The sequence below is a fragment of the Carassius carassius genome, chromosome 35 (genome assembly GCF_963082965.1).
Source record: "Carassius carassius chromosome 35, fCarCar2.1, whole genome shotgun sequence".
Taxonomy (NCBI): domain Eukaryota; kingdom Metazoa; phylum Chordata; class Actinopteri; order Cypriniformes; family Cyprinidae; genus Carassius; species Carassius carassius.
The window spans coordinates 412,501-427,135 of NC_081789.1; the positions used below are offsets into that span (position 1 = coordinate 412,501).

Genomic DNA, 14,635 nt, shown 5'->3' on the forward strand with positions numbered 1-14,635 from the left:
AACCTGAATCTACAGCTGCTGAACAGAACACAAGCAATGCGGTTTGATCCCCAAAGGAAAGGATCTTATGAGTCACTTCTGTTCGCTCAGTCAGAAACAGAGCACAAACACTGTCATCTGATTCCTGAATCAATGACTCTGAGTCGGTTCTCTTGAGAGAATCAGATGCACATGATGTGTTAGTTAGTAATACTCATCTTTATAGTCATCACTCTTGGTGTGAAGGGGGCTTAATTGTAATGCATTTATGACGCCTCTCAAGAAACTGACAGAGTCATTAAATATATATGTAGTACTTTTTAACATTGTCTTAAAAATTAACTGAAATAAAATATAAAAAAAAAAAAACTTTTTTTAAATTTAGTTTCCAAGGCAACATTCCTTGATGTACTAAAATAAAGAAAATTAGAAATAACAATTAATAAAAAAAAAATATAGACATAAGTTAACAAAAACTACTAAAAAAAATAAATAAATAAGAAATAAGAAAACACTAAAAGTTTAACTAAAATGTAAAATATAAAAATAAGTTATTGCTGATTATTTTATATATATATACACACCCCCACACAAACACACACACACACACACACGCACACACACACACTACTGGTCAAAAGTTTGGGATGAGTTAACGATTTTTTATGTTTTTTTTGTTTTGTTTTTGTTTTTTACAGGAGTCTCTTCGGCTCATCAAGGCTGCATTTATTTGATCATAAATACAGGAACAATGTAATTGTCAAGATTCTGGACTGTTCTGTGTCATGTTTTGCCTCTGTTTCTGTTCCTGTGTTTCTTATTTGGGTCTTCCTGTTTCCATTAGTTCCCTGATTAGTTCATCATCTGTTTCCAGCTGTGTTTAGTTAATGATCCTCGTTTCCCTGTGTCCTTCAGTCCTGGTCTGTGCTGTCCATCTCTGTCGGTCTGCTAGTGTCCGAGTGTTTCCTGCAGGGCCCAGTGTTGGATGGATTTGTTTATTCCTGGTCTCCATTGTTCCTCGACATCACAGATTGTGACAGTAATATTGTGTAATATGATATAAAATTCAGTATATTAAAACCTAATGTATTTCTGTGATGCACAGCTGTATTTTCAGCATCATTCCTCCAGTCTTCAGTGTCACATGATCTTCAGAAATCATGATAATATGATGATTCATTATCAGAGCTGAAACTGTTCTGCTGCTTCAGATTGTTTTGGAACCTGTAATGCGTTTTTTCAGGAATCTTTGAATAAAGTTTTAAGTTAAAAAAATGTATGTATTTATTTATAAATATATACAATTCTAACAATATACACTACAATTCAAAGGTCAGGGGTTAGTACATTTATTTTTTTGTAAGAAATTAAAACTTTTATTCAGTAAGGATGTGTTAAATTGTTAAGAAGTGATAGCAAAGATTTATGTTCGAAATAAATGCTGTTCTTAATTTTTTTTTAAGAATCCTGAAAAAAGTAATTGTTTTTAATTCTAATAATGAATCATCATATTATTGTGATTTCTGAAGATCATGTGACACTGAAGACTGGAGGAATGATGCTGGAAATACAGCGGAGCATCACAGAAATACATTACACTTTAAAGGATATTTAGAAACCATAATTTTTTTTATTGTGATAACATTTTTCAAGATTATGGTTTTTTTTCTGTATTTTTGATCAAATATATGCAGCCTTGATGAACAGAAGAGACTCCTTCCAGGAAAAAAATTACAAGTTTTACTGATCCCAGACTTTTGACTGGTTCTGGGTGTGTGTGTGTGTGTGTGTGTGTGTGTGTGTGTGTGTGTGTGTGTGTGTGTGTGTGTGTGTGTGTGTGTGTACCGTTGGTACAGAAAGTATTGAGACCCCCTTAAATTTTTCACTCTTTGTTATATTGCAGCCATTTGCTAAAATCATTTAAGTTCATAATGTTTTCCTCATTAATGTACACACACCCCATATCGACAGAAAAACACAGAATTGTTAACATTTTTTGCAGATTTATTAAAAAAGAAAAACTGAAATATCATATGGTCCTAAGTATTCAGACACTTTGCTCAGTATTTAGTAGAAGCACACTTTTGGGGCTTTTTGGGAAAGATGCAACAAGTTTTTCACACCAGGATTTGGGGATCCTCTGCCATTCCTCCTTGCAGATCTTCTCCAGTTCTGTCAGGTGGGATGGTAAATGTTGGTGGACAGCCATTTTCAGGTCTCTCCAGAGATGCTCAATTGGGTTTAAGTCTTGCCCCAACTGGTGGAGGGCTGCAGTGATGGTTGACTTTCTACAACTTTCTCCCACCTCCCGACTGCATCTCTGGAGCTCAGCCACAGTGATCTCTGGTTTCTTCTTTACCTCCCTCACCAAGGCTCTTCTCGCCCGATAGCTCAGTTTGGCCAGACGGCCAGCTCTAGGAAGGGTTCTGGTCATCCCAAACATCTTCCATTTGAAGATTATGGAGGCCACGATTCTTTCTCTGAGCTCTTCAGACAGTTCCTTTGACCTGCTGATTCTCATTGCTCTGACATGCACTGTGAAGTCCAATCAGTAAAATCAAACACAGCTGGACTCAAATGAAGGATGATCAGAAGAAATGGACAGCATGTAGAGGTAAATATATGAGTGTCACAGCAAAGGGTCTGAATACTTAGGACCATGTGATATTTCAGTTCGTCTTTTTTAATAAATGTGCAAAAATGTCAACAATTCTGTGTTTTTCTGCCAATATGGGGTGCTGTGTGTACATTAATTAGGAAAAAATTAGTATTCAGTGTGCAGTGTGTAGTGTGCAGTGTTCAGTATGCAGTGTGTGTGGTGTGTAGTGTTCAGTGTGTAGTGTTCAGTGTGCAGTGCGCAGTGTGCAGTGTGCAGTGTTCAGTGTGCAGTGTGCAGTGTGTAGTGTTCAGTGTTCAGTGTGTAGTGTTCAGTGTGTAGTGTTCAGTGTGCATTGTGCAGTGTTCAGTGTGCAGTGTTCAGTGTTCAGTGTGTAGTGTTCAGTGTGTAGTGTTCAGTGTGTAGTGTTTAGTGTTCAGTCTGCAGTGTTCAGTGTGTATTGTGTAGTGTGCAGTGTAGTGTTCAGTGTGTAGTGTTCAGTGTGTAGTGTTCAGTGTGCAGTGTTCAGTGTGTAGTGTTCAGTGTGCAGTGTTTAGTGTGTAGTGTGTAGTGTTTAGTGTTCAGTGTGTAGTGTTCAGTGTGTACTGTTCAGTGTGTAGTGTTCAGTGTGCAGTGTTCAGTGTGCAGTGTCTAGTGTTCAGTGTTCAGTGTGTACTGTTCAGTGTTCAGTGTGTAGTGTGTAGTGTTCAGTGTTCAGTGTGTACTGTTCAGTGTGCAGTGTGTAGTGTGTAGTGTTCAGTGTGTAGTGTTTAGTGTTCAGTGTGTAGTGTGCAGTGTTCAGTGTGTAGTGTTCAGTGTGCAGTGTGCAGTGTTCAGTGTGTAGTGTTCAGTGTGCAGTGTTCAGTGTGTAGTGTTTGCTGTTCAGTGTGCAGTGTTCAGTGTGCAGTGTGTAGTGTTCGGTGTGCAGTGTTCAGTGTTCAGTGTGCAGTATTCAGTGTGCAGTGTTCAGTGTGTAGTGTTCAGTATTCAGTGTGTAGTGTTCAGTGTGCAGTGTGTAGTGTTCAGTGTGTAGTGTTTAGTGTGTAGTGATCAGTGTGTAGTGTTCAGTGTGCAGTGTGTAGTGTGCAGTGTAGTGTTCAGTGTGTAGTGTTCAGTGTGCAGTGTGCAGTGTTCAGTGTTCAGTGTGTAGTGTTCAGTGTGCAGTGTGTAGTGTTCAGTGTAGAGTGTCTAGTGTTCAGTGTTCAGTGTGTACTGTTCAGTGTTCAGTGTGTACTGTTCAGTGTTCAGTGTGCAGTGTGTAGTGTGTAGTGTTCAGTGTGTAGTGTTCAGTGTGCAGTGTTCAGTTTGTAGTGTTCAGTGTGCAGTGTTCAGTGTGTAGTGTTCAGTGTGCAGTGTCTAGTGTTCAGTGTTCAGTGTGTACTGTTCAGTGTTCAGTGTGTACTGTTCAGTGTGCAGTGTTCAGTGTGCAGTGTGCAGTGTTCAGTGTGTAGTGTTCAGTGTGCAGTGTGTAGTGTTCAGTGTGTAGTGTTTACTGTTCAGTGTGCAGTGTTCAGTGTGCAGTGTGTAGTGTTCAGTGTGCAGTGTTCAGTGTTCAGTGTGCAGTATTCAGTGTGCAGTGTTCAGTGTGTAGTGTGCAGTGTTCAGTGTGTAGTGTTCAGTGTGCAGTGTGCAGTGTTCAGTGTGTAGTGTTCAGTATGCAGTGTGTAGTGTTCAGTGTGTAGTGTTCAGTGTGCAGTGTTCAGTGTGTAGTGTTCAGTGTTCAGTGTTCAGTGTGTAGTGTTCAGTGTGCAGTGTGTAGTGTTCAGTGTGTAGTGTTTAGTGTTCAGTGTGCAGTGTTCAGTGTGCAGTGTTCATTGTTCAGTGTGTAGTGTGCAGTGTTCATTGTGTAGTGTTCAGTGTGCAGTGTTCAGTGTGTAGTGTTCAGTGTGCAGTGTTCAGTGTGTAGTGTTCAGTGTGCAGTGTCTAGTGTTCAGTGTTCAGTGTGTACTGTTCAGTGTTCAGTGTGCAGTGTGTAGTGTGTAGTGTTCAGTGTGCAGTGTGCAGTGTTCAGTGTGTAGTGTTCAGTGTGCAGTGTGTAGTGTTCAGTGTGTAGTGTTTAGTGTTCAGTGTGCAGTGTTCAGTGTTCAGTGTGCAGTGTGTAGTGTGTAGTGTGCAGTGTGTAGTGTTCAGTGTGCAGTGTGTAGTGTTCAGTGTGTAGTGTTCAGTGTTCAGTGTGTAGTGTTCAGTGTGCAGTGTGTAGTGTTCAGTGTGTAGTGTTTAGTGTTCAGTGTTCATTGTTCAGTGTGTAGTGTGCAGTGTTCAGTGTGTAGTGTTTAGTGTTCAGTGTGTAGTGTGTAGTGATCAGTGTGTAGTGTGCAGTGTGCAGTGTTCAGTGTGTAGTGCTCAATGTGCAGTGTTCAGTGTGTAGTGTTCAGTGTGCAGTGTGTAGTGTGCAGTGTTCAGTGTGCAGTGTTCAGTGTGTAGTGTTCAGTGTGTAGTGTTCAGTGTGCAGTGTCTAGTGTTCAGTGTTCAGTGTGTACTGTTCAGTGTTCAGTGTTCAGTGTGCAGTGTGTAGTGTTCAGTGTGTAGTGTTTAGTGTGTAGTGTGCAGTGTTCAGTGTGTAGTGTTCAGTGTGCAGTGTGTAGTGTTCAGTGTGTAGTGTTCAGTGTGCAGTGTTCAGTGTGTAGTGTTTAGTGTTCAGTGTGCAGTGTTCATTGTTCAGTGTGTAGTGTGCAGTGTTCAGTGTGTAGTGTTCAGTGTGCAGTGTGTATTGTTCAGTGTGTAGTGTTCAGTGTGCAGTGTGTATTGTTCAGTGTGTAGTGTTCAGTGTGCAGTGTCTAGTGTTCAGTGTTCAGTGTGTACTGTTCAGTGTTCAGTGTGTACTGTTCAGTGTTCAGTGTGCAGTGTGTAGTGTTCAGTGTGTAGTGTTTAGTGTGTAGTGTGCAGTGTTCAGTGTGTAGTGTTCAGTGTGTAGTGTTCAGTGTGCAGTGTCTAGTGTTCAGTGTTCAGTGTGTACTGTTCAGTGTTCAGTGTGTACTGTTCAGTGTTCAGTGTGCAGTGTGTAGTGTTCAGTGTGTAGTGTTTAGTGTGTAGTGTGCAGTGTTCAGTGTGTAGTGTTCAGTGTGCAGTGTGTAGTGTTCAGTGTGTAGTGTTCAGTGTGCAGTGTGTAGTGTTCAGTGTGTAGTGTGCAGTGTTCATTGTTCAGTGTGTAGTGTGCAGTGTTCAGTGTGTAGTGTTCAGTGTGCAGTGTGTATTGTTCAGTGTGTAGTGTTCAGTGTGCAGTGTGTATTGTTCAGTGTGTAGTGTTCAGTGTGCAGTGTTCAGTGTGTAGTGTTCAGTGTTCAGTGTGCAGTGTTCAGTGTGTACTGTTCAGTGTTCAGTGTGTAGTGTGTAGTGTTCAGTGTGTAGTGTGTAGTGTTCAGTGTGCAGTGTGTAGTGTTCAGTGTGTAGTATTTAGTGTTCAGTGTGCAGTGTTCAGTGTGTAGTGTTCAGTGTGCAGTGTTCAGTGTTCAGTGTGTAGTGTTCAGTGTGCAGTGTTCAGTGTGTAGTGTTCAGTGTTCAGTGTGCAGTGTTCAGTGTGTAGTGTTCAGTGTGTAGTGTTCAGTGTTCAGTGTGTAGTGTGTAGTGTGCAGTGTTCAGTGTGTAGTGTTCAGTGTGCAGTGTGTAGTGTTCAGTGTGCAGTGTGTAGTGTTCAGTGTGTAGTGTGCAGTGTTCAGTGTGTAGTGTTCAGTGTGTAGTGTGCAGTGTTCAGTGTGTAGTGTTCAGTGTGTAGTGTTCAGTGTGCAGTGTTCAGTGTTCAGTGTGTAGTGTTCAGTGTTCAGTGTGTAGTGTTCAGTGTGCAGTGTTCAGTGTGTAGTGTTCAGTGTGCAGTGTGTAGTGTTCAGTGTGTAGTGTTTAGTGTTCAGTGTGCAGTGTGCAGTGTTCAGTGTGTAGTGTTCAGTGTTCAGTGTGTACTGTTCAGTGTGCAGTGTGCAGTGTTCAGTGTTCAGTGTTCAGTGTATAGTGTGTCAGTGACGTGTCTAACAACGTGCTGCTAAACAAAACACTAGTAATGTTTCTATCAGTATCAGTGAGTCATTGAGAAATAAGAAGCTCACAATGCTTCTGGACGCTCATGTGGAGAGTCATGAGGATCAGCGGTCTGTGTGCTAAACAGGAAACAGGAAACAGGAAACAGGCTTATCCCATCCGTCTGAGCCTCAGGTCACCAGCTCTTTTCCTCCGACACATCACTTCACAACAACATTACTCCTGCGCCGGATCCTTTCATTAATGTTCAGAATATTGCTGTAGATTCACACAGCTGCTGGGAGATGGATTTGTCATAACAAAACAGAGATCTGAAGATCACAGTGTCACGGGATATTTATTTTTAGGTGTGAATAATATTGTTAAAAGAATGAGAGTTTTTGTTCTGGAATGGTTTAAAGCTTGTCTTGATGTTTTCTTTGATGATTGCACGAACACTGACGCAACATCACATTAATATGGAGAGATGATTTATTACACTGTCAGAACAGCAGATATCTGGGAAGCCTAATTATTTTGGATTCTGATTTCATATCTTGTCATTCTGAGTTTAGAGAACACAATTCTGACTTTTTCCTCAGAATTTTGAGAATTTCTGAGCAACTGTTAAGAATAAAAAAAATATAAAAGGTAATTATTACTTTTTATCTTGCAATTCTGACTTTATTTTTCACAATCCTGTGTTCATAACAGCTATGCATTCATATATGTGTTTATATCTCTCAATTCAGTTTTTTATATTTCAAAATAAAAAAGGCCAAATTGTGAGATAAAAAGCCATAATTACCATTATTATTATTTTTAAATGTGTATTGCACGAACCAGCTTCCATAGACAGCCCCTTAAATAAAGACTAAATAACCCTCAGGTTTACTTAACATTAAAACTGACAATACATTGGCATTATAGGAACATTATAGCAACCTAATCATAACGTTTACACAACTTTACCGTCAAATAATCAGTACAGTAATATAAAAAGCACCAGTTTATTACAAAGAACAATACATGACTATCAACTGAACACTAGCTTCAGACTGAATTTGCATTCTAAATTAGTGTATAATTAGGGTCATGATATGGAAGGAGCTGCTGTGTGTCCTCAGGTCGGACTGTGTGGATATCCTGACCCAGTGTGGCGATGGCAAGCGCTTCCTGGAGGGTCAGACGCCCGAGCGCATCTGTGACCTGCTGTCTCCCACAGACGACCCGGAGCGCTGCATCCCTCTCCACAGATACCTGAGTGAGTGTGTGTGAGCTCACACCTGTGTCTGATCAATATGAGCTGTGCACTGATGTCCTCACGCTTCCCACAGCTCCCAGTCCCTCCCAGAACACTGTTGAAGAGGTCATCCACCCCTGCAACCCCAGCCCCTGTCCCAGCAGTCACCTGTGTCAGGTCAACAGGAAGGGCTGCCAGCCCGGACACCAATGCCTGCCCTTCTTCTGCGTCCCCGGTACACACTCACACACACCTTTATTAGGATGGCACACTGCTGACTTGAGCTGACTGCCATCACTGTGTCTGATATGATGTGAATTATTATACAATCATAAACATCGTAGGTTATAATAAACTATTTTGTTTGCATGTTTAATTAATTGAGTCTAATGAACACCTCAGGTGTTGTTTAATTTAATTTTAAGTTTTGTTTTGGTGTTAAAAATATCTTAATGATAGTTAGTAGTTCAATCAAATAATATATATATATATATATATAGAGAGAGAGAGAGAGAGAGAGAGAGAGAGAGAGAGAGAGAGAGATTTTAAAGGTGTTTAAAACAGTTTCCAATCAAATAAGAAGTAGATTTTAAAATTTAGTGTTTGGTTTGGTTTGGTCTCAGTTTGTTTTTTTATTTAGTTTTTTTTTTTTGGGACTAAAACTTTTTAAACAGTTTCCAATCAATTTATTCAAAAAGTAGATTTTAAAAGTTCTGGTTTGGTTTGGTTCTGTTTTAAAACATCTTTAACTTTTGGTAGTTTCTGGTCAAACTATATGTTAAGAAGGAGTTTAAAACTTTTGCTTTGTGTTTCATTTCAAAACTTTTAAACTTTTGATTAATGACATTAAGAGGGTTAAAAGCTCTTTTAAAAGAGAGTCAAAAAGTTAGGTTTCAGGTTTTTTTTTTTTTTTTTTGGTTGATACTCCAATCAAATAATGAGTCAAGATGTAGCTTCTTGACACCAGAATATGAAAGTGTAGTTGAGTGAACTGCATTGTGTGGTGTTCTCTGTTGTAAACTGCACATCCGTGTGTTGTATATGCACACAGTGCACAGTAAGAGCAGGACACTAATGACTGTGTTTGATGATGTCTGTAAGGCTGTAAGCTGGGGGAGGCGTCGGAGTTCCTGGTGCCAGTGGACAGCCGGATCCAGGTGCCCACCAGGAGCGGTCAGGTGGGCTGTTACGAGGTGTGCACCTGCGCTCAGAGCGGCCGACTGGAGAACTGTGCTGAAATGCCCTGCTTCGACACCAGCAAGACCTGCCTCACGGGAGGACAGCGCCAGAGTAAGAGTTTACTCCACATTAATGAAGAGCACTTGCTGCTTGAATGAAGTGTATTTCACATAGTATCGGTGTGTAACAGACACGTGCATAACCACTAGCTTAAAATAAAGACAAAAAAGATAAAATACTGAGCCTCAGATCTAGGAGAGATCTTGAGAAGTTTCTTCAGCCTGTGCTTGTGTTGTTTCTGTAACAGAAGTGGTTTGGTTTGAAGAGGACGCTGCCATCTGTTGGTGGAGAGATGCATTAATAACAGAAATCTGTATAGAATGGGTTCCAGTATGTTTTAAACAACACAAACAATCAAACAGGAAATATATCTTATCTGTATAAAAAATTAAATAAAAAACTTGACTCTTTTAGACTTGCACTTTATTTATATACTAACTGCTTGTTTTCTTTAAAAAAGCACGAGCTTCTCTATTCTTTTTCTGTTCTTTCTATATTCTTTTTATTTATAACATAATTAAAGAAAAGACCCTTGCTATGTGTACTGTGTTAGTCTAACTGAGGCTTGTTACAGCACTTGTTTGTTGATTTTGATTGCTTCTCTTGTCCTCATTTTGGATGAAAGCTTCTGCTAAATGACTAAATGTAAATATAGAAAAAATATGAAATAAAACCTTTTAGAATTAAAGCGAATGCATATCATTAGTGAAAATATTTCTTTCTTCTAGTTTATAATAGTATGTGTTTTTGTAAACAGCTCGTTTGTTTGTCTGTCGGTCTGAACCTGAATGAGTTTATTGCCGTTTCTTTCATGTTTATTTTTACTCTGTTTCTAAAGCGCTTGCCCGCTCGGCTTCATTGGAGACAGATGTGCTGTGCTTTATAATCACATCTGATCCCAGAGTTGTGTTCTTAAGGAAACTAAACGTAGAGTATGCACTGATCTGTAGATAACGTCTCCGAGACTCTTGTTCTGATGGTCTGTGCAGCGCTGTGGATCAGGCAGGAGCGCAGCAGGACTCACTCTTCTGTTCCTGTGCAGGTCACGGCGTGTCGTTCCGGGTGGATTGTCAGCGCTGCTCCTGCTTCGCCGGGGACAGCATCTGCTCGTCTCGTGTGTGTGTGAGCTCCGACGGCTCTGACGAGGACAGACGGCTCTTCACAGGTCTGTGCTTCACCAGCAGCTCTACTGCCTTTATGAGACGCTTCATACACAGGGTTAAACAAGTAACCCTCACTCTCATCTCACACTTCTGAATTCTTAGCTAATTGCAACTTTTCATAACAGAAATGCAAGAAAACAGTCTGAATTGTGAGTTGCGAGATATGAATTCAGAATTCTGATTTTCCTCTTGCAAATCTTGAGTTTGCATCTAACAGTGCTTTTGCAGTTCTGAAAAAATTAAAGATAAAAAGTTGCAGTTAAAAAAGTTAAAAAGTAAATCAATAAAAAGTTTTGAAGTAGATCAATAAAACAACTGTATTTTACTATTGAATAAACAGAACAATTTTCAAGGTCTTTTTAAGTGAGTAAAACCGTGATTAGTAAATCAGTTGTGACTGTAGTAATGTTTGGTATGGTTTCTCTCTCAGGGCTTCACTGCGGCTGTGCCGATCATTTCGTGCCGGTTTGTGCTCGTAACGGACGCACGTATCCCAGCGCCTGTGTGGCCCGCTGCGTCGGCTTCAGGGACAACCAGTTTGTGTTCGGCTCCTGCAGGAGCATCGACCCCTGCTCCCCCAACCCCTGCCAGAGGAGCCAGAGGTACACACACACACACACACATGCACGCATGCGCACACACACACACACACACACAAACACACACACACAGACACACACAAACACACCCACACACACACACACACACACACACACACACACACACACACACACACACACACAAACACACACACACACACACACACACACAAACACACACACACACACACACACATACACACACAGACACACACAAACACACACACACAAACACACGCGCACACACACACACACACACACACACACACAAACACACACACACACAAACACACATATACAGACACACCTTAATTAGCTGCCAGTCTTGTGGGCGAGCAGTCCTAGTGTTCTTGTGTTTAAGTGTGCACCCAGGACCTCAGTCTGTCTGGAGGAGTGTGTCCAGAGCTGCTCGGCACACACACACACACACACACACACAGGGGTCCAGGGCTGCTCAACCTCTGAGTGTTTGTTCAGGTGTCACACAGTTTCCTCGTCCGTGTTAGGGATGTTACATCACACATCACATCTACCCGTAGACCTGGATCACATGTGAACCACGAGGAAGTGATGGAAACTCCATCAACATCAGCACAGTTTGATTTTAGAACTGATTTATGCAAATCTTTGATAAATAAATCACTGATAATAGTATGTTTAATAGATAGAAATAAAACAATAATATTTGTTTTGTCAATGGATTATTAATATTATAATCTGACTTTGTTGCAGCCTATTATTAAACTGCTGGTTGGTCTGGCCAGAGGAGAAGGCCACACTCTTTCCCTGTTTAATTATAAAACTGCTTCGACACGATCTGCATTGTTAAAATCACTGTATAAATAATGATGACTTGACTATTATAAAATTAAAATATTATTGATTATTAAAAACTGTAATTATAAATGTTGTACTAAACTATTTTCCAAACCGACCACATGAATATAGATGAAACAACATAAGCAATACGACAGCATTTTTTAAATAAGTGATAATAATAGATATGTGAGAAATATTTTAAAATATTTTAATGATTTATTATTTAATAGTGTCTTCGGTGTGTGTTCGTTCAGCAGCTGACAAACTCTCGGTCCGTGTCTTCAGCATGTGTTCGTTCAGCAGCTGACAAACTCACAGTCCGTGTCTTCAGCATGTGTTCGTTCAGCAGCTGACAAACTCTCGGTCCGTGTCTTCAGCATGTGTTTGTTCAGCAGCTGACAAACTCTCGGTGCGTGTCTTCAGCATGTGTTCGTTCAGCAGCTGACAAACTCTCGGTCCGTGTCTTCGGTGTGTGTTTGTTCAGCAGCTGACAAACTCTCGGTCCGTGTCTTCAGCATGTGTTTGTTCAGCAGCTGACAAACTCTCGGTCCGTGTCTTCGGCATGTGTTCGTTAAACAGCTGACAAACTCTTCGTCCGTGTCTTCAGCATGTGTTCGTTCAGCAGCTGACAAACTCTTCGTCAGTGTCTTCAGCATGTGTTCGTTCAGCAGTTGACAAACTCTCAGTCCGTGTCTTCGGTGTGTGTTTGTTCAGCAGCTGACAAACTCTCAGTCCCGGGTCTTCGGTGTGTGTTTGTTCAGCAGCTGACAAACTCTCAGTCCGTGTCTTCAGCATGTGTTTGTTCAGCAGCTGACAAACTCTCAGTCCCGGGTCTTCGGTGTGTGTTTGTTCAGCAGCTGACAAACTCTCAGTCCGTGTCTTCAGCATGTGTTTGTTCAGCAGCTGACAAACTCTCAGTCCCGGGTCTTCGGTGTGTGTTTGTTCAGCAGCTGACAAACTCTCAGTCCGTGTCTTCAGCATGTGTTTGTTCAGCAGCTGACAAACTCTCGGTCCGTGTCTTCAGCATGTGTTTGTTCAACAGCTGACAAACTCTCGGTCCCTGTCTTCAGCATGTGTTTGTTCAGCAGTTGACAAACTCCTGGTCCGTGTCTTCGGCGTGTGTTTGTTCAGCAGCTGACAAACTCTCAGTCCGTGTCTTCAGTGTGTGTTTGTTCAGCAGCTGACAAACTCTCGGTCCGTGTCTTCAGCATGTGTTCGTTCAGCAGCTGACAAACTCTCAGTCCGAGTCTTCAGCATGTGTTTGTTCAGCAGCTGACAAACTCTCAGTCCGTGTCTTCAGTGTGTGTTTGTTCAGCAGCTGACAAACTCTCGGTCTGTGTCTTCAGCATGTGTTTGTTCAGCAGCTGACAAACTCTCGGTCCGTGTCTTCGGTGTGTGTTCGTTCAGCAGCTGACAAACTCTCGGTCCGTGTCTTCAGCATGTGTTCGTTAAGCAGCTGACAAACTCTCAGTCCCGGGTCTTCGGTGTGTGTTTGTTCAGCAGCTGACAAACTCTCAGTCCGTGTCTTCAGCATGTGTTTGTTCAGCAGCTGACAAACTCTCAGTCCCGGGTCTTCGGTGTGTGTTTGTTCAGCAGCTGACAAACTCTCAGTCCGTGTCTTCAGCATGTGTTTGTTCAGCAGCTGACAAACTCTCGGTCCGTGTCTTCAGCATGTGTTTGTTCAGCAGCTGACAAACTCTCGGTCCGTGTCTTCGGCGTGTGTTTGTTCAGCAGCTGACAAACTCTCAGTCCGTGTCTTCAGTGTGTGTTTGTTCAGCAGCTGACAAACTCTCGGTCCGTGTCTTCAGCATGTGTTCGTTCAGCAGCTGACAAACTCTCAGTCCGAGTCTTCAGCATGTGTTTGTTCAGCAGCTGACAAACTCTCAGTCCGTGTCTTCAGTGTGTGTTTGTTCAGCAGCTGACAAACTCTCGGTCTGTGTCTTCAGCATGTGTTTGTTCAGCAGCTGACAAACTCTCGGTCCGTGTCTTCGGTGTGTGTTCGTTCAGCAGCTGACAAACTCTCAGTCCGTGTCTTCAGTGTGTGTTTGTTCAGCAGCTGACAAACTCTCGGTCCGTGTCTTCAGCATGTGTTCGTTAAGCAGCTGACAAACTCTCAGTCCGTGTCTTCAGTGTGTGTTTGTTCAGCAGCTGACAAACTCTCGGTCCGTGTCTTCAGCATGTGTTCGTTCAGCAGCTGACAAACTCTCGGTCCGTGTCTTCAGCATGTGTTTGTTCAGCAGCTGACAAACTCTCGGTCCGTGTCTTCAGCGTGTGTTTATTCAGCAGCTGACAAACTCTCAGTCCGTGTCTTCAGTGTGTGTTTGTTCAGCAGCTGACAAACTCTCGGTCTGTGTCTTCAGCATGTGTTTGTTCAGCAGCTGACAAACTCTCGGTCCGTGTCTTCGGTGTGTGTTTGTTCAGCAGCTGACAAACTCTCGGTCTGTGTCTTCAGCATGTGTTTGTTCAGCAGCTGACAAACTCTCGGCCCGTGTCTTCGGTGTGTGTTTGTTCAGCAGCTGACAAACTCTCGGTCCGTGTCTTCGGTGTGTGTTTGTTCAGCAGCTGACAAACTCTCGGTCCGTGTCTTCAGCGTGTGTTTATTCAGCAGCTGACAAACTCTCAGTCCGTGTCTTCAGTGTGTGTTTGTTCAGCAGCTGACAAACTCTCGGTCTGTGTCTTCAGCATGTGTTTGTTCAGCAGCTGACAAACTCTCGGCCCGTGTCTTCGGTGTGTGTTTGTTCAGCAGCTGACAAACTCTCGGTCCGTGTCTTCGGTGTGTGTTTGTTCAGCAGCTGACAAACTCTCGGTCCGTGTCTTCAGCGTGTGTTTATTCAGCAGCTGACAAACTCTCAGTCCGTGTCTTCAGCGTGTGTTTATTCAGCAGCTGACAAACTCTCAGTCCGTGTCTTCAGCGTGTGTTTGTTCAGCAGCTGACAAACTCTCAGTCCGTGTCTTCAGCATGTGTTTGTTCAGCAGCTGACAAACTCTCGGTCCGTGTCTTCAGCTTGTGTTTGTTCAGCAGCTGACAAACTCTCGGTCCGTGTCTTCA

General features: G+C 42.2%; 1 protein-coding gene across 1 annotated transcript in view; it reads left to right on the forward strand.

Moving 5' to 3' along the window:
- Positions 1–14,635, forward strand: part of LOC132115853 (reversion-inducing cysteine-rich protein with Kazal motifs-like) — a 66,901-nt gene that overhangs the window by 43,742 nt on the left and 8,524 nt on the right. Inside the window, exons 12-16 of the mRNA XM_059524228.1 lie at positions 7,651–7,787; positions 7,861–8,001; positions 8,868–9,056; positions 10,048–10,170; positions 10,599–10,770. Coding sequence (XP_059380211.1) covers positions 7,651–7,787; positions 7,861–8,001; positions 8,868–9,056; positions 10,048–10,170; positions 10,599–10,770 — 762 coding nt within the window. The remainder of the gene's footprint in view (positions 1–7,650; positions 7,788–7,860; positions 8,002–8,867; positions 9,057–10,047; positions 10,171–10,598; positions 10,771–14,635) is intronic.